The following is a 19,593-nucleotide window of genomic DNA, read 5'->3' as shown; positions in this document are numbered from 1 at the left end:
GTCAAGAGTAAAGTATTCCATAAAAGATAAGCAGGTGAACAAAAGTTAGATTGTTTTGTACTACTAGAATCCCACTGTGGCAGAAATATTCTGTTGGAGCAGTGCATGAAATCAGTGTGTTCCCTTCTTACACTTGCTGGGAGCTCCCACCCCTAACCTCCCAACCCATATCCACAAACAAATATATATTGCTGCTTCAGATTTTTTGCTGAGACTTGACTTTGTCTCTGATGGCATGATAAACACTATGGCATGTTCAGAATTTCCAGATGATGTTAATCTTCTTTTATACCCTTTTATTGACAGCACTTGTGTGGTCTTTTATTTTGGTATCCCTGGGTCTTTTTTTTTGTTTTGTTTTTTTTTAATATTCACCAGAACTTAGGTAAAATGGCTTTGTTTCTTTTAATGTTTTTTAAGTGCTGTGACTCAAGATAAGTTCTTAAAGTTTTCAAATGTTAGAGCTTTTTTCCCTTGAGTAATAATAAATTGCACTTGAAAAATTTTATGGTAATGTTTTTACCTTATTTTCTTGTAGGAAAACTGCTCTTCTCACCCTTTTTGACATTCTAGAAAGACCTTTTTGCAGAGTAATCAGAACTAAACAAATGTTTGTATCCTAATTATATCCTCTGGATATTCTGGTTTCTCTATAGTCACTTTTGCAAACTTCTGATGACTGACTTGATTGTTACTCTGTGTACCCTCTTGTAAATTTACAGGAGCCTTATCTTTAGAGGTGCCTTAAATTCTTTATGAAAAGTGCTAGGAATATATGTAATTAAATAAATATCTTCAGAGACATCATAAGACTTTTGGGTTTTGTCCATCTGGGTTTTGGGGGATATAAAACATAAACATTTTGGCTGTGCTAGCTCCAAGTTTGGTGGCAGGGCTACCATCTTTTATTACCACAGATTTGTACTCCACAGATTTATCAAGTTACGCGGTAGGACGTTCCTGTTCAGGGTACTCTTAAAACAAAATGTTCCAAGAATACTTTGCCCAGATCACCTAATATTCAGTTGTCATGATGAGTCAGTGAGATTGTTACCTGATTTTAAGTAAATTTCAGCTCTTGTTATTCTTACATCCACTGTTATAGAAAATCAGTTTTCAAATCATTGGCAAACTCATTTATGTTCTTCTGAACTAAGATTTGGATCTTTTTGATTACATGCATTTCTAATAATTGTCATGGTCCTTCTTTAAAGACTCTGGCTAGAGCTCGTAAACCTTGGCAAAAACAGTTTTATTATTCAGTCTCCCTGTTTTCTTATTATAAATTACTCCTGCTCACATCAGAGCAGGGTGAATTAGTATATGCCAGGATGGGTGTTTGCTACATTTTGCTCTTTTTCTGCGACTTCCTTTTTTCATTTTAATGTCTGCTTTGTTGAATATTTTCTATTTCCTGTCCTCAAAGCATTTATAAATTCTCTTACATGAGTATTTTTATGTTAAATTTTAGAAATTATAATGGTTTTTCATTCCTAGGTTAAAAATAAAATGACAAAGGAACAGTACATTAAGATGAATAGGGGTATTAATGACAGTAAAGATCTTCCTGAAGAGTATCTATCAGCCATCTATAATGAAATAGCGGGAAAAAAGATATCAATGAAAGAAACAAAAGAACTAACAATCCCTACAAAATCAAGTAAACAAAGTAAGTATCCAAATCAACCGAATCCTGATTGTTTAGGAGGAAAAACGGGTTCTTCAAAAGGTTTTCACTTGGAATAAATCAAGTATTATTTATTCTAATGAGAAGTATTATAGGAACAGTTGGCTGATCCGATTGTCTTTTTTCCCATATCCTGAAGAAGGATAGGACTGACCAATGAGAAATGGAAAATGCTACGCAATACACGTGGATTAGTGTGCTTTTAACATGTAATTGTCCCTGTAGGAGTTAAACTCGTCATGGATTTAGACATCAGAGAGATTGGTAGTCAGACTTTAACTCATTCTTTTTTTCTACCTCTTTATCATCTACAAGCAACTTATTTCTGTTGATTCACCTGTCATTACACATAAACAGAAGCCAGATACAGGGGTGATTCAAGGAGATAGGGAAGGTTAGGATCGCGGGGGAGCTCGTGGGGTTGAAAATCACTGCTACAGATGCACCACAAATTCTCTCTCTGAGGAGTTCCTAGATCTGACCAGTCTTAGGAGCCAACTGCATAGGCCTGGTTCCGTTCTCAATACTCCATACATATAAATGGTGGTGATTAAATTAGAGCTAAAATCTAACTACAGGAATTAAGTGAGGGTAGTGGCTCAAGAGTATAACAGTAACATGGAAAGGGAACTTCTGCCTTTCCGAGCAACTTCCACTTGTAAATGAAATCTCAAGTTTCACCTAACAAAACAGATTGTAGTAGCAAAATTTGACAGGAGAGAATCAAAAAGACTTGTGTCTTCTGTGTATTTCTAGAAGTTGATGAAAAACTGTGAGAGTCAGAGGTTTTGAGATAATGGTGGAAGAAATAGTGGAGTATAAATACCCTAAATGTTAGTTAAGTTCTCCCTCGCTTTATAGATGAGGAAACAGAAGTTCAGAGAGTTTAGAAAACTGAGAATCATAGAATCTATGAGCCGAGTGTAATGTAAAAACTTTTATTAAATCCCTATACCTAAAACCCAAAGGGTGGCAAAGCCAAATCCCGAACTTGGCATCCTTCACTGTTACTGCAGTCCAGTACCAGTCAGCAGTTTTCTTGGTCTTGTTGTTTTCTTCTGCTTCAAAAATTGTTAAGTATATTGATCAGGACATCTTTTTTGCACCTAAGTAGATGCCAGTTACCTGATTTTATGTTTTTCCTCAGAGCCAGATAATAAAATCTTCATACCCCTCTTTCTGTGGCCTGCTTGTGTGTGAGGGTGGGAAATCACTGAGAGGCTGGATAAGGGAAAGAGGTGGTGCTGTGCTGAGATGTTACAACCATCCTAGAGTGTTAGGGCCACTGTTTCCTTGTTAACTCGGGATGCCACTCAGGCAGGGGTCGTACCTCTCTTCTAGTCTCCTAGCCCGCATTTGGGTTATTTCCCTAATATTTTCATTGTGGAAGATTTGTACCTGCTCTCTTCCCTTTCATAGGTTTTTCACACATCCTGACTCCTAGTTCAGGGTGTTTTTTAATTTTCATTTTTGGAGTGAAATTCATATAATATAAAATTAACCATTTTGAAGTAAACAATTAGTGGTATTTAGTACATTCACAGTGCTGTGTAACCACTGCCTCTATGTAATTCCAAAACATTTTCAACATCCCAAAATATAACCCTGTATCCATTAAGCAGTTACTCCACATCCCCTCCGTTTCCCCGGCCCCTGGCTGTCACCCGGGACGCTTTTTGTTTCTATGGATTTACCTATTCTGGGTATTTCATCTAAGTGGAGTCATACATTATGTGACCTTTTGTGTCTGACTTCTTAGGACTACTTTTAGTTAGTGCTAATTGGTGGTGTTTGCTATTTTATCCTAAAACATCAAAATAGCATTCCTAAATGTCTTATATTTTAATGGTAATAGTGTTTGTTGTTTCAGATGTAGCCAGTGAAAAACAAAGAAGACTTCTCTATAACTTAGAAATGGAACAGATGGCCAAGACAGCTAAAGCCCTCATGGAGGCCGTGAGCCACGTTCAGGCACCTTTCACGAGTGCAACACATTTGGAGCATGTGCGACCCATGTTTAAGGTAAGAGTTGCTAGTAACTTTTGGTTGCGGCATATTCATTTATATATGTTGCTGTTCAGCATATTTTTAGTTTGAGAAAATGAAGTGATATAGTCCATTAGCGTAGACCCAGAAGCGAAAGCTGTATTACTTAGGAGATAGCAAATAAAAATTTTTTTATTGTGCTGTACAGCAGAAATTAACACTTTGTAACCGACTACTTCAATTAAAAAAAAAAAGAAATAGTTTAAATAAGTCAGAAGGCTTGAACTAGAAGTTAGGTACTGTGGCTTATGTACCTTTGTTTAGAAATTATACGCTTTTACTTCTAAACTTTGTCACGTTACAAGCAAAGCTTTGGGTAGTTCTGTATTCCTTAATACTAACAACTTTTTAGATCTTTAAAAAAATCCCAATTGTCATTTCTGTATCACACTGGTATAAACATTTTTCATCTGTATGGTTATATGTATATATCGCTTTCCTTCATTTTGACTTATAAAAAGCAGCAAATACTCTTGTATGAGATACTCCAAAGTTATACACACACATGCACACACCAGTATATACACATATGTTTTGATATTAGGATTTTCACTAATTAAAGGCAACTCTTTTTGTTTTATATTACAATTTCACTAGGTATTCATTCAGTTTTGATAAAACTTAGTGTCTGTTAGCTTTCACAGTCTATAATAAAGATGTGTTTTATTGAACTATATTTTAAAAATATTGTCCAACTAGGAGCCAGAGATATCACTGGTTAAATACTTGACTACAAAAAATAATAATAATAATAAAGCTAAATGATGTCCAGGGAACAGTCTTAAAGAAAAGAGAGTGATGTAACTGTTACAAGTAGAAAATGGCTAAAGGAATTTTCTTGGAAATAAAAAATCTTTGAAATACTGCAAGGGACAAAGCTTGCAGAGAGAGATGAATTCTGCAGTCGTGGGTAAAATTAATATAATTTATGAGTATTGACTATTCCCATTTTTTATTACTGTGAATAATTTATAGTTGTGGTGCTTAAAATATGCCTAGTGTGCTCTCCTGAATTTATAATCTTGCTCTCCCACTTACTTAAGCCCAGGCAGCATTAGATAGTTTCTCCTTTGTCTGAGAAATCTTTCCAAATAACTATGCCAAGGAACTCATTGCTTTTTTTCAGAACTTCTTAAATCATTTATTGTCTGAAAGCTTTGAGAAAAGTTAATGTAGTATTATCATAAAGTTTAATCATCATTTGGTGTTTGTAATACATTTCAAATTTTAATTTATCTAGTTGGCTTGGACACCTTTTCTGGCTGCGTTCAGTGTGGGTCTACAAGATTGTGATGATACTGAAGTAGCCTCTCTTTGCCTGGAAGGTATAAGATGTGCAATCAGAATTGCATGCATTTTCAGCATTCAGGTAACAAGGAATTTTACCTTTGTAGCCAGTCTGGAAAACATAAATTACTTATGTCGTTACTGTAGTTTAAGTTATTTCTTGTGTTGCAGTTATTAAAAACTAATTTCAAGTTTATAATGAAATTTAAATGAGTATTAATGTTTAAGTTTCCAAAAAGCCATAACAGAAAGGGTGGTTCTTTATTGATGTGTCAAAAATTTGTCATAACTTTGGTTTGCAATTTTTTCTTTATAGAATATTAGGTATGTACAGTGTTTCCAAGAATTTCAATTCCTACATGGTAATTTGAGTATCTTATTTAAATATGGTACATGTTCATATTTATTGAATCATATCTTTTATATTTTATGTATTTATATATATTACTTTATAACTTTACCTAAGCCTAAGAACAAGTTTTTTTTAATTTTTTAATTGCAGTTTAATTTCTTTATTAATTTTTTTATGGGAAAAGGTAGTTAGGTTTATTTGTTTATGTATCTTTAATGGAGGTACTGGGAATCGAACCCAGGACCTCGTGCTTATACTAAGCATGAGCTCTACTGCTGAGCTAGATCCTCCCCCTAGAACAAATTATTTTTTAGAGATCAAGTATCTAGAACATAATTTTCATGGACAGTCCCTTCTAGTAATTTATATGCTTTATGTGATAATAAATTTTAGCCACTGCTTGCTTGCTTACTTTTTAAAACCCATTTCACATTTAATTATGAATGTTAACAGCTTAAAAAGCACAGTATAGCTGTAGAGAAAAAATGAGCATATTTATAAATCAGGTTTCTGCTAGTCCACACAGTCACTTGAAACATGAGTGCTCAATGGGTGTTTTTTTACTAAATGAATTATTGTCACTAAAATCTCATTTTGATTTGATACCTCCATTGCCTTTCAGTTTTGCAAATTCATCCTTTTCTGCTTTGTTTATCACCTTAAAATTTAAGAAACTATAGTTTGAGGTATTGTATGTGATTCATGACTTGTAAGTTAAAAACTTGCTGAATAGATAAACAGTGTGTCATTAGGAATTAGAGATCACTGTGTTGTGTTTACAACTATGTTAGTATACTTTTCTCTTCTTCATAGCTGGAAAGAGATGCGTATGTCCAGGCGCTAGCAAGATTTACCTTACTTACAGTGAGTTCTGGGATTACTGAAATGAAACAGAAGAACATTGACACAATCAAAACACTTATCACAGTGGCTCATACAGATGGCAATTATTTAGGAAATTCATGGCATGAGGTATAAGCACTTCCTTTATTTTCAACTTTGCAATTTGGTTTATTATGAGCTAATGCTAAATACTCTGCCACTGACGTGCTTACGTGTTTGGGGGAGGAAATTAATTGAATACATTCAGGGTAAGTATATTTAGCTTTTTATAATGGTTTATAATGTAGCCTATGTTTAAATCGTGGCTTCATACAGGTAAATATTTTTGCAAATGTTTTTAACATGGAATTAAACTTTTCCTTTTTGTAATTAAGATTCTGAAGTGCATCAGTCAGTTGGAGCTTGCACAACTTATAGGAACTGGAGTGAAACCTCGATACATTTCTGGAACGGTACGAGGCAGAGAAGGATCTCTTACTGGAACAAAAGATCAGGCTCCTGATGAATTTGTGGGTCTAGGGCTAGGTGAGAATATCTAAAATTATTTTTATAAAATATCAAATTGTTTTTAACTTGCTCAGTATAAGTAACTCTTTTGGAGCAGTGAAATAGAATTAGAGGAATATGATAAAATGCTCTGTGGCTAATCTTATGAGGGGAAAGTGGGATAACACTGGAGAGAACCTAGTCTTTTTTGCCTGGTCTAGTTTGCAACATTAAATGACCCTTAGTCTTAATCTCATAGTTGGGGGTGAGAGAAGGGTGCAGTTTAAAATTACCTGCTTTTACATAAAAAAGAATGAAATATTGCCATTTGCAGCAACATGGATGGACCTAGAGAATATTACACTTAATGCAATAAGTCAAACAAAGACAAATATTATATGATATCACTGATATGTGGAATCTAAAAAATAATACAAATGAATCTGTGTACAAAACAAACAGACTCACAGACATAGAAAACAAATTTATGGTTACCTAAGGGGAGAGGGATAGGGGAGAGATAAATTAGAAGTATGGGATTAACGTACAAACTACTATATATAAAATAGATGGATAAGCAACAAGGATTTACTGTATAGCACAGGAAAGTATATTCAGTATTTGTAGTAACTTATAATGGAAAATAATTGAAAAAATATATATATTAAAATTTACCTGCTTTTAAGACTAAGCAGATAACTTAAATGAGTGAAGGCTTGTGTAAGATGATAAATAGTTGGGCAACTGGAGAAGGCATTCACACTCAGAGTTTTAAAAGACACTGTGTATCACAACCAAACTCCTCCGCCAGTGTGGAAAGCTTCCCGTGGGTGTCTGTGAACTCAGTGTGGCCAGGAGCTTCCAGATTTAACACAGGAGAGCAGAGGAAAATATTAGCAAAATTAGATACAGAAGAGCGAAAGACAATGTATTTTTAGTCATAAATGGAAAGAGTTCTACTAGGGGAAAAGCAAAGTTTAGATTGTCTCTGACTCTGAGTGCTGTACTTCTGGCTTTGAATTCTTCTGTATTTCTTCCTTCTGTGTGAAAGTTACTTTTCTTTTCTGAGCTTCAGGTTCCTCTTTTGCAAACTAATGGTAATATCTACTTACAGAGTTGTTAGGATTAGGTAAAAATACATATACGTGGACTTAGTACAGTGGTTGGTATATTAATGGTTTTTGGATTATTCTCTATTCATCTTCCCTTCCACTTCTAACCGAGAAACCTAGAGATGTGTCTTAAAGAGAATGGGAAGGAATTCACCTGAGACCTAAGAATGTTACCATTTACCTTTTAAGACTTTGACTTGTAACATTATACTTCTGGATATTTTCTGTCTTTATCATTTAGTGATTTCTCTGTTGCTTGCAGTAAAAGTTCTTAGGAAATTCAGCAGAGTTTCAAGCCTGAAAAATGATCCATAGGGAAAGAAGTAAAGATGAGGACCATGTTGTGGCTTCAGGTTAGACTGGGAACAGTTGTGATTCCCAGTGTGGGTTCCCAGTGGTGATCCAGCTGTGGCAGCCAGCAGTGCAGTCTGTACCTCACTTGTATCTTAGAAACTGTGGTTCTGGGAGATCCAGGTGTAGACCTCATAACTTGATGACTTATGTAACCTGGAAGTCTGACTCAGACATTAGAACTATAATTGTTCCAGAAGGTAGCATGAGATACAGATGAAAAATATTTACAGACCAGTGAAATGAATGTGCATTGATTGAGTAGCTTTTGAAAGGTTTTTCAGCCTTTGAAAGCTTTTTTTTTTGGCCAAGGGAGTAGAGGAAAGCCCAAATAAAGACAGGTGAAATTGCCAGGGCTCGATTTTGGCAAGTAACAGAAGTAGGTTATACTGAAAATAAAATCCCAGTGGAATATTTTATCTTTTATAAGTGTGAGTGGAAAAGAGAGAAATAATCTTTGCTGATAGTATTTATTGGTATACTTGAAAATGAATTAAAATTAATTTGATCACTGTGCTGTTGTGCTACTTGAGTTGCAAGAATATGAGATGACCTGCCTTCTCCCTTCAGGAAAAGGGAATTTATATTAAAATATACACACTTGGAATCTGGAAATGAAATAAAAATTTCAGCCTTCCAGGCCTTTCAGGCAGCCAGCCACTTCTTCCACCTGTCTCTCAGGCACTATCTAGGCTTTCTCTTATGTCACATACTTCTCTTTTTGGCCCCCTCCTTTCTCCCCGCACTCCCAAGTGATCATTTTGAGTCGACATCCTAGAGAGAGCAGTCTGTTGGCGTGGCCCCTGTTGGGCAGAGCCCACCTTTCGGGCTCTCTCATTGGTTACCAGCTGTGGCAGATGTCCCCTCGTCCATCTGCTCCCTGTCACCTGTTCAGATGCTTTCTTCAGGACTGCAGTTCAGGGGTGTAGTCAGAGCTGAAGCTGGAAGAGGGTGTGGTATAGACGATTGAACTGGTGTGGTCTGTATATCCTCCTTTGTTAACAGCATCCATGAGTATATGTTTATCTGACTTTGTTACTGATATGATTCAAGTCTATACGTGAACTTTTTGGAAACATGAAACCTGTAGTTATTAAGAATATATAGCATATGATTATTAGATTTGAATTATATGCATACTGTTCTTTTATAGTATATACTAAAGTTTAAAATTTCAGTTGCTTGGTCATGTAACTCTTAAGTGAATATCACAACACCTACGTCTTTGTTCTTACTTAATCTAAATATTTGTGCTTTTGAGTAATTTCTTTGGTAAAACTGAAACTGTTAGCCCACTGTGTACATTGTGATACCGATATTTCAAAGATTTCACATATTTATGAAATAGTTTCTTTGGATTGTTAGATATTTTAAATATTCTTTGATTTTGATGAATAGGTTTATTATTAATGATTACAGATTATTATATTTAAATATAAAACGTATAGAAAACTCCATAGGAAAGACATTTATTTGATACACAAAGGAAGTTGTGTGATGACTGGCATGATTTTTTCTCACAGATTTTTCTTCCTTAAACTCCTGTAACGTGCTGCACACTTCACGTGTTGCTTGACACTGTGCCCTGCCAGCCCGGTTGTCTGCACTTATTTCAGACTTCCATCCTTATTCCCTGTGTTACAGAAGTAGACTCTTCGTTTGTCTCCATGGCTCCAATAGCTCTTCCTATTACACTGTGTTCCACAGATATTACCAGAATTATTTTTCAGAAAATAGATTGGATCATGTTATCTTCTAAAAGGTCTTAATGGTCCCCTGTTTTCAAAAGTAGTACATTCTACATGACGGTCCAGGTTCTGCACATTCTGTTTCTAGTCTGTGTTTCCGGCTTCATCTCCTGCTACCCTTCTCTCTCTCCTTCCTGGTCCCCTGCCAGAATCCTCCATTATGGCCACACCCAGGTGTGGTAAAACGGGACACCCCCATGCATACTTCCATTACTGTATATGTGCTGCTCTGTCTACCTGAATTGCTTTTTCTTTTTTCCTTTCCCACATAATTCTCCTTCTAGGCCCAGTTTGAATTAATATTTCATCATATGTGAAGCCTTTACGTGAGCTGACACCACCATTCTCCCTTCCCGAATCGAAATTTGTTCTATTTAGCAGCACTTGTGTTACATGTAATTCATTTCAGCCACAAAGTAATCATTATATTGTATTAAAGTTGTTTGTAATCCTGGTGAATTATTAACTCTGTGAAGACAGGGATCACATGTTGTTCACATTGTTCAGTTCCCTAGAATAGAATTTGAATTCAGCTGGGGAAGAAAGCGACAGGGAGAGCAGTCAGGAAACTTGTTTTCATAATCTGGGCCTGAACTTACAAGGGTCTAAACTGAGTAGGAATGAAAATGAATGAATGTTACGAGAAACAAGTCAAAAGAAAGATTTCACGATAGTGGAGGAAGAGAATGATATCAAAGATGACTGTAAGGTCAAGAGTTTGAAAACTGGGGAAATTGTTGTTCTGCTAACACATGGAACCAGTGCTGGGTCAAAAGATAAAAGATTCTTTTGAAAAAGAGGATATACAGCATACAGATAGAATTTCCAGTAAATGTTGTGAACAGGGGACTGGAGATTAAGTGACAAGGCAGGTCTAATTATATGGAATTGGGAATCCTCCTAAGTAGGTATCTTTGGAACTGGGGTGAGTGCTGTGTGTTTCTTAAACATTGGGGGAGATTATGCCTAATGTCAGTAATTTTGTGATCAGAATTCTCAGTGGCCCTAATTTGTGTGATCTTTCCAAACACAGTTTGTGTCTCTTAACTGTGTCTGTATACCACTTAGTATAGCTCAGTAAGCACGTTTGGCTCTGATAAAGGTCACTGATGCCGAAAGGATTGTTCACCCAAAGCTTTATTCCTTTCATTAGGAAAATAACTGATTTTAGAAATGTGTTTTAATACTGTAAGTGTATTCTTCCACTGGATTATTTTCAAACTGAAATGATTCTCTTTTATGTGTGCTAGTTGGAGGAAATGTGGATTGGAAGCAGATAGCAAGTATTCAGGAATCCATTGGAGAAACCAGTTCTCAAAGTGTTGTTGTTGCTGTGGATAGGTAAGGTATTTGTTTTATTCCCTTTTCAGATGAGTACTCTTTCAGTTCTGTAGATACCTTGCTCATCAGTAAATAGAAAAAAATTATTGCCAAAATATCTTTCCTTAAGTAATATAAGACTACATTGTGATGTACCGTGATTTAAATGATGAAGTAGCTATACTTTGCTTTTTAAATCACAGAATATAGGAAGGAGATAACAGTATGAAAATTTAAGTGACAGTAGATGTTAATGAGCATTAGGGAAATGGTAACCTTGATTACTGTGAGAAAGAACACAGTTTTTTTCCTTTATTTTAAAAAAATTTCCTTTATAGAAAATATACTCTCCTTATTATCCCTTTTTGAAAATGGAATGTAATTCGTCGTTCTGAGTGTATGATACAGGAGGACTGTGCTATGGGTGAAATGAGGGGTTTGCTGGTAATTCTTACACGTTTCTTTGAGAAGGATTTTGGAATTTGTATATTATACCCATTATCAGGCATTCATCTTTAGTTTGTTTTCTAAAAGAAAAATCTATATACTGTGGTTTATTTTACTAGGGAATATTTAGTTTATTCTAGATTTTAATTCTCAGTGTGTAAAGCAATAGCTAGTGTTTTTTGAAGATCAGCTTTTTCCAGATGAATGCCCAGATAATTAAAACTTAACATTTTACAGCAATGCCGTTTAATTTTTTTTTTTTTACCACTTCTGATAGAAAATTTCAAAAACATATGTAATCTTTTCCTGATGCCTAGAGACTGGTGCTGATACATTATTTTACTCTGCTTTAGATGAAACTTTGTGCTCTAAGTATAGGCAGAACTAGGGTTCACTGGCTGCTGCCTCTGGAAATACTCCTTGAAACTTTTTCATTGAAAAGAATTTTAATGTCCAGTTGATTTCTTCTCCTTTTTTGTTTTTAGGGGAAGGAGGTCATTTGCTTTTTTCTCACAAAGTTTGGAAAAAGATTGTGTATCATCTTATACCTACTATATAACTCAAAGACTTAACACGTGCTTGGCACCTTTCAGAGTGCTTCCCATGTGTTGCTTCATTTAATCCTTTCAGTAGCCCCATGAGATAAGTAGTAGTGTCCTCAGTTTACAGATGAGGAACCTGAGACTGAAGGGAATTAGACACTTGCACGTTCGCACAGCCAGGCAAATCTTGTCTTGATTACTGCGATAACCCTTTCATCAGTAGAGAATGCGGAGGAGTAGGGCCAGGATGCACACGCAGGCAGCGTGTCTCTGAGTGCGCACTCTGACCTCTCTGCCTCTCTGCCTGCGTGTGCAGCTCCAGAGCAGTGTAACGTCTGTCCTGCTCCTATGGTAGATTTTTTCCACATGATCTTCTAGCCATCCAGAAAATCATTTTCACTGTCATTATGAGAATCTATTCAGGCAAGAGTCAACATTTGACTTATTATTTCTATAATACACTTTACATGACCATACCCAGTTCTAATGTATCTAACTGTTGACTGTCCCAGGGAGACATGTCACTCACTTGAACAAATGACATGCCTCTCCGTTTTAAGAAAATATGCTATTTCTAAGGAGCCTTAGGACAAATTCTGCTGGTACTTCATTGTCTCAAACTCATTGTCACCAAATACTTATACAAACATAAATCCAATGTCCAATTTTATACAAAACCTCAATATTTAAATTTCACCTTAAAGTGATAGCATCAAAAATTACATCTTTGATCTATTATATATTATTCTTGCGTGGTGCATATTACTTTCTCATTAAACTTCTGAATTCCTTTCTGAGCATCTGAGTTTATTTTCACTTGCAATACTCTGATTCTAGTCCCTAAGCTAACTCAGTGAGGTAACCCTGGTATTCGGGGCAGTGGTGAGAACATTGTCAGGCGTCATCCTCGTGAGTTTTGCACTTGTCCAGTAAAAAAAGGTCATTTCTCTCTCCCTGTTCTGAATAATCTGTTACGGCAAGTATAGGAACTAAACATGAAAAATTAAAATAATAACTTTGTTTATTTTTGTAGCTTCTGTTTCTTAATAGAAAAAAAATTCATGGTTCCATTAAAAGCTTTAAGATGGTAAATTTTTAAAATTATCTCCACTTTGGTATTAGAAATTCCGTACTATTAGAATTTAGGAGAATATAGGGCACTTTAACCTGAAGTACCTGATCCTCTAGGATTTGCTATGGTAGCATTTTCTAGACATTGTTAAACTAGATCAGTTTCGTATGTATTATTAAACTCTGCAGGGGTAGATTTTGTCCAGGACTGACTTACCTCTGAAAGTTAAAAACCAGTAATTAGCAGCATAGTTCTTGTTTTTGTTATTGGTTTGTAAGCACACCAGATCTAGCTTCATACTGACCCATCGCACACTTTGGAGCACTCTGTCACCTGTCAGAAAATACGTATAGCTCCTTCCCAACTGTGTTTGCTCATGCATACCTTCCAGTTGGCTCTAAGAAATGTTACCTCTGTTATTTCACTAGGAAGCCTTTTTGCATATACGGTAATTTAGTCTGCTTGTGTGTTGCATACAGTTCAAAGTTTATTTGATCCAGAACCTGCAGTTTTTATCTTTTTTTTTTTTTCATTGTTGCATTGCTATCATGTGGATGAATCAGTAATGTAGCGGTTTTTTTTTTCCCTACTCGTACTTTTCCTTTTCAGGGCATGTCTTTTAATATTAACACACAAGATCCTCGTGCTTCTGTCCTCTGCTTGTCGTACAGGGCATGTAGAACCCATGTCATAGACTGATTTTTATGAAACACAGCTCTCTCCTCCTGCCTTAGTGCATTAAGGCTTAACTCTAAATGCCTCCACAGAATGCCGTGCTCCACCCACGCTTTTCTTTAGTGGAGCATTACTAGAAATAGAGTGACCCTCAGAGGCTACCAAAGTGAGTAGGAATTTGAATGCCCTTTCCCAGGATGCATGTTCCCCCTACCTTCCACCGTCACCTGGGTCTGCAGACCCCGTCTGTTTGCTGATGATCCTCTGTCCTTGCTGCCTTCGTTCTCCACCAGCTCACCCACCGCCTTTAGAGGGTTCCACCCTGTTTCCCCGGAGTTGCATATAATCCCCATCTCTGCTTCTGTTCTCACTCCTCTGCTCTTTGCCACTTGCTTCCTTCTCTGTTATTTTTTTTTAAAGGTCTTTTTTGTTTCTTTTGTTCCTTTTCCTGTTGTCTCCTGTACTATGTAGTTTGACACTCTTTGTGGTATAGTTTTTTTATAACCATTGCCTTCCATGAGAATACCTCTTTTGAGAAACAGCTTACAACATTCATAATACATAATCTAGTGAGTCTCATTTTTATTCATGAGAGGTTTGCAGACTTGTATGTCTTTAATTTCTGGATCCAGTCTAACCACTGGGTTGAATGGGACCCTATTACTCTTATTCCATGCCCCGCCCCCCCCCGATTGTATGGTCAGCTAGATTTCTGAATTGCTGTCCTATTCTACACACAAGAGCAATATAGAAAATCTCAAGATACCCTTTAGCGAGAGGTCAGATTCTGAGTTACTGCCTTGTCAGTTTTTAAGCTGTTTTTTCCTACCTTGTTTTTGTTACTCATTGCAGGTCATATAGACATTCAAGGGCATTGAGGTCGAAAAATCATGATACACTCAGAACATTTAGACTGAGGTAGTAAGAAAAAACTAGGGTAAATTTTAAATGTTTAAATTATGTTTTGCTCAGGTAAGTGTGAGACAGTGTAGTAAAGCAGTTGACAAGAGTGGACTCTGGTGTTGGCCTGTCCTGGTTTGAATCTTGCCTCTAGCATTTACTAGTCCTGCGACTTTCAGAAAGTTGTTAAATATCTTCGTGCCTCAGTTTCTGTGTTTATAAAATTGGGAGTATAATACTGCATACTTCTGAGGGTGTTCGTGATTACTGTATGAAGTTATATAGAGAGCACTTAGGATAGTACCCACCCTGTGATTGGCGGTATCTGTTACTGTTACTATGATTACTTTTATTTCTAAGTTTAATATGTGACCTGCTCCTGCCTTTAAGGTTTCCTTTTTATCATACAACTCCTATGATGTACATTTTAAATTGAGGAGTGTCAGTTCATCCTGAAAGTCACGTCAAACCCTTGGTTACAAACACAGAACATGGATAAAAATGCAGACTTGAAAATAAGAGGACCACTATGTTTATGCGGAAATCTTTTATGAAACTTTGAAACACAAGAAAAGAGCTCAGTGAAGAAGGCAGGGCAAAGCTGGACAGCACAGCTTAACTCTGAACATTTGACTACCCTAAGAAAAGTGGTTTAGCCACTTGTTGGTTAAACTGTTGGAGGCTATTTGCAACGTTTTGTTAATTGCTTGTAATTTAACATAAATGAGTTGTTAAATCAAACGTACATTGTTAAAATAAGGTAGAATTTTACATTTTAAGAACATGCTTAAAGCTAGTGAATACTCAGGAAAATTGAAAAATCTACTCGTGTGTATGCTAATTATTAGTTTTACAAATTAATATTTTTCTTGTTCTTAGATTCTTATAAGATACCTATCCTAGTGTTTTTAAATTTATTGATACAATTACAGCAATGTATTTGTACTCTAATATACTGTTGATTGCAAAGGAGGGATGGAGAAACATCCAGCTACACTTGTTACTAAACTATATGATAAACAAAAAATCATTTCATCTGATTTTTTTTGTTCCTTTAAAAAAGATAAAAGTAGCTAGTACCCCAATCCCCTTTCTTTTGAATTGATGTATCTGAATTGAGACTTTATAAATTATGTTTGAGACTTTTGAATTATGTTTTTTGGTTTTTTTTAGAATATTTACAGGGTCCACAAGGTTAGATGGCAATGCTATTGGTAAGTAGGTACATTTACTCCACTTATAAATTAACTTATTGGCTAAAAGACTTGAAAGTTAAGGTTAAAAAATGTTAATCTGTTTATATTATAGTGGATTTTGTCCGTTGGCTCTGTGCTGTGTCTATGGATGAATTACTTTCCACTACACACCCAAGAATGTTTAGTCTACAAAAAATAGTAGAAATATCGTATTACAACATGGGAAGAATAAGATTGCAGTGGTCTCGAATTTGGGAAGTTATTGGAGATCATTTTAATAAGGTATTTGAATAATTATAGGATTTGCTTAATTTGTAATATTTTTTGTTGTTTAAAATTTTCTTATCATAATCTAAGACCTTTTCACTTTCCAAACAATTTTTTATTACATTTTTGTGATTAAATTTAGAAAACCCTTTGAGTCCTGTTTTTTCTTTTAGAAAGGATTACTCTAGGTTTTAAGAATTTAGTTAAAATTTGTTCTTCCTGTTGAGAAATATTATTAGCACACTTAATGCCTTATGGAGAATCTTTGGATTTACCTGTCTATGCTGTTAATTTAATATTTTTCTAAAACAAAAATAAAGACGTATACTTTCACTGCTGACATTAGCACCCTATATTTCTGTTGCCATTGCAGGTTGGCTGTAATCCTAATGAAGATGTAGCTATTTTTGCAGTAGACTCCTTGAGGCAGTTGTCAATGAAGTTCTTAGAGAAAGGGGAGCTTGCTAATTTCAGATTCCAGAAGGATTTCTTAAGACCTTTTGAACATATAATGAAACGGAACAGGTATTATATCTGTTGAATTGCTTAAAATCAGAAAAGTACCATATTATTTTCCACAGCAGCGGGACTAACAGAAGAAAGGGAAAAAAAAAACTGATGAGTTTTATCCAAGCAATTATATTAATATTTTAGGTCTCCAACAATTCGAGATATGGTTGTACGGTGTATAGCACAGATGGTTAATTCTCAAGCGGCTAACATCCGGTCCGGGTGGAAGAACATTTTTTCTGTATTTCATCTAGCCGCATCCGATCAAGATGAAAGCATAGTTGAACTTGCGTTCCAAACAACGGGGCATATTGTCAGTGAGTATTCTCTTAGCTCTGTTCAAGCTAAAAAGACAAACTTTAATGTGTTCAGAAGATAATTTAAGTATACAATTATGGGCCTGTCATGGGCTGTAAGTTTACCAAGTTTTGCCTACAGAAGCAGAGTAAATAATGATATAGTATTATCATTATTATAATATAGTTAACATTGAATGTTTACTATTTTGCAAGCACTGTAAGCCCTTTGCATGTATTTTCTTCAATCTTCATAAGACCTCTGTGAGATAAAACAGGGGTAGGGATAATAAATCTATTTCTTTTTTTCTTTATAGATTAGGAAACTCAGGCCCATTGAGGTTAAGTAATTTGTCTAAGGGCACAAAACTAGTGAGTGATGGAGTTGAGATGCAAAGCCAGAGAGTCTTAAGGCACATAGGCTTTGTTTTTGGTAGGCTGCAGTGCACAGCCTCTTTTGACTTTAAGGGAGAATGAGATACTAAGAATGTAAATTAAGCTTATCTAGATTATGATGACCATCATCATCATTCACACCAAGAATAATGAAATCATCATAGTTGTCATTTATTGAGTGCTTGCTTGAATTAAGTATTGTGCTAAACACTTTACTTACATTTTATTTAGTGCTTACAACTATCCATTGGTATTTCATCCCCATTTTATAGATTAAGAAACTCAGATACAGAAAGATTGAGTGTAATTTTGTATAGTCACTCAATAACCATTGATTTTGGTAACTACTGTATACCACTCTGTTAGAAGCTGGGCTTCTAACAGAGTTTCCCTGTTTCCACTGCTCAAGGCAGTCAAGTAAGTGGTCAAGACAGACTTTTAGGCCCATGTCTGGTGGACATCAAAACCGTAACCTAAGAAGGTTATTTCTAGGTTTAAGATCTGTTACAACTAGAGGTTGGTGTGTGGGGTGCAAATAAGAATAATTGGAAAATGATCATTTTTTGTTATGTTGTTCTCTCTTATAGCCCTTGTGTTTGAAAAACACTTTCCAGCAACCATTGATTCTTTCCAGGATGCAGTGAAGTGTTTGTCTGAATTTGCATGCAATGCGGCTTTCCCAGACACAAGTATGGAAGCAATTCGACTTATTCGCCATTGTGCAAAATATGTGTCTGATAGACCTCAGGTATAGCATCATTTAGTGACAAAATTTTACTGAACATTTATTTCCAGTCTGAAATCTAAGTTTATTTGGAAATTGAGAGTATATGAAGCATTTATTTTTCAGTTAACCCCAGAATTATTTGAGCTTGATTCTGAGTTACGGTTACATTTGTTGAAGATATCAGGTATTTTTCTGAGTGTTTCACTTCTATTAACTTGTTTAATTTTCCATAATAGCTTTCTAGGATAAGATGTGTTGTAGTCCCATATAGATAAGGAATCTGAGGCACAAAGAAGTTAAAAAAAAATATGCCCCTGGGATAGTAAAGGAGACCTAGGATTTGAACTCAAGCCTGTGTTTTTAGCCATTACCTTAATGTACTGTGTCTTACCTATCGTGCTCTGCATACGGAAGTTCTCTGTGGGAGGGTGTGGGCTTAAGCACTGAAGTGAAAGGTTGAATCGGCAGCCGGGCTGCCAGCTTTAACCTGCGTGTCTGAATCTGTCTTTGTAACTGTCACGAGGAGAAGTGATGCTTCATAGATCTTTACTGCATCCTGACATGGACCTTTGGGTGCTTAATACCTCTTACATCTGCTCATGTGATCGTCACGCCTCCCAGTGTGCTTGGGATGGCTGCGTGGTGTCGTCTCACTTAAATGATAAATGTGGAAACCTGAATAATGCAGAAAGCTGGTGACGGAGTTGCAGCTAAAACCAGCTTTTGAATTCTGTCCATGACCTGCAGGCAGTTGTAGTCTCCACCTTTATACAAGTTGTTTATCAGATTGCTCACTTTTGATTTGTAAAGCATTTAAACATTTTTTTAGGAGAAAATAATATGCTTAATGTATAGGTGTTACGTTTTGCCTTTGATAAACCTGCCTTTCTTCTTGAAGGCTTTCAAGGAGTACACAAGTGACGACATGAATGTGGCACCTGAAGACAGGGTGTGGGTGAGAGGATGGTTCCCAATTCTCTTTGAGTTATCCTGTATCATCAATAGATGCAAATTAGATGTAAGAACCAGGTAACAATCAGTATTTGTAATTAAAATTCTAAAAGGCTTATTTTGATGTTAATCAAATTAACTTATCTTATGTGAACACAAGTTCAGTTTTATCAAATGAGGTAATTATTAGGCAGATTTTAAAATAAATTGAGCAACAATAAAAATGGAAATAAATTACTTTTCCTTAAAATATGATTATGGCCTACTTTGAGTTTTAGATTCTTTGTTAATTTACACATTCTGTCTTTTCATACATCTGTTTCCAATCAGAAATTGAAGCTAGTGGCAAAATTTATTTTATTTCCTGATGAATGATAAAAAT

General features: G+C 35.7%; 1 protein-coding gene across 2 annotated transcripts in view; it reads left to right on the top strand.

Annotated features, from left to right (window-relative positions):
* ARFGEF1 (ADP ribosylation factor guanine nucleotide exchange factor 1) overlaps positions 1-19,593 on the top strand; it is a 99,020-nt gene that overhangs the window by 61,382 nt on the left and 18,045 nt on the right. For both annotated transcript variants that reach the window (XM_031441515.2, XM_031441516.2), the window contains exons 18-29: positions 1,498-1,669; positions 3,558-3,709; positions 4,974-5,102; positions 6,186-6,344; positions 6,590-6,740; positions 11,163-11,253; positions 16,042-16,082; positions 16,177-16,346; positions 16,705-16,856; positions 16,986-17,158; positions 18,121-18,281; positions 19,159-19,289. In XM_031441515.2, the coding sequence (XP_031297375.1) occupies positions 1,498-1,669; positions 3,558-3,709; positions 4,974-5,102; positions 6,186-6,344; positions 6,590-6,740; positions 11,163-11,253; positions 16,042-16,082; positions 16,177-16,346; positions 16,705-16,856; positions 16,986-17,158; positions 18,121-18,281; positions 19,159-19,289 (1,682 nt within the window). The remainder of the gene's footprint in view (positions 1-1,497; positions 1,670-3,557; positions 3,710-4,973; positions 5,103-6,185; positions 6,345-6,589; positions 6,741-11,162; positions 11,254-16,041; positions 16,083-16,176; positions 16,347-16,704; positions 16,857-16,985; positions 17,159-18,120; positions 18,282-19,158; positions 19,290-19,593) is intronic.

This window comes from Camelus dromedarius, chromosome 30 (genome assembly GCF_036321535.1).
Source record: "Camelus dromedarius isolate mCamDro1 chromosome 30, mCamDro1.pat, whole genome shotgun sequence".
NCBI lineage: Eukaryota > Metazoa > Chordata > Mammalia > Artiodactyla > Camelidae > Camelus > Camelus dromedarius.
The sequence above is the reverse complement of the archived record's forward strand: the minus strand, read 5'-3'. Positions and strand labels throughout refer to the sequence as shown.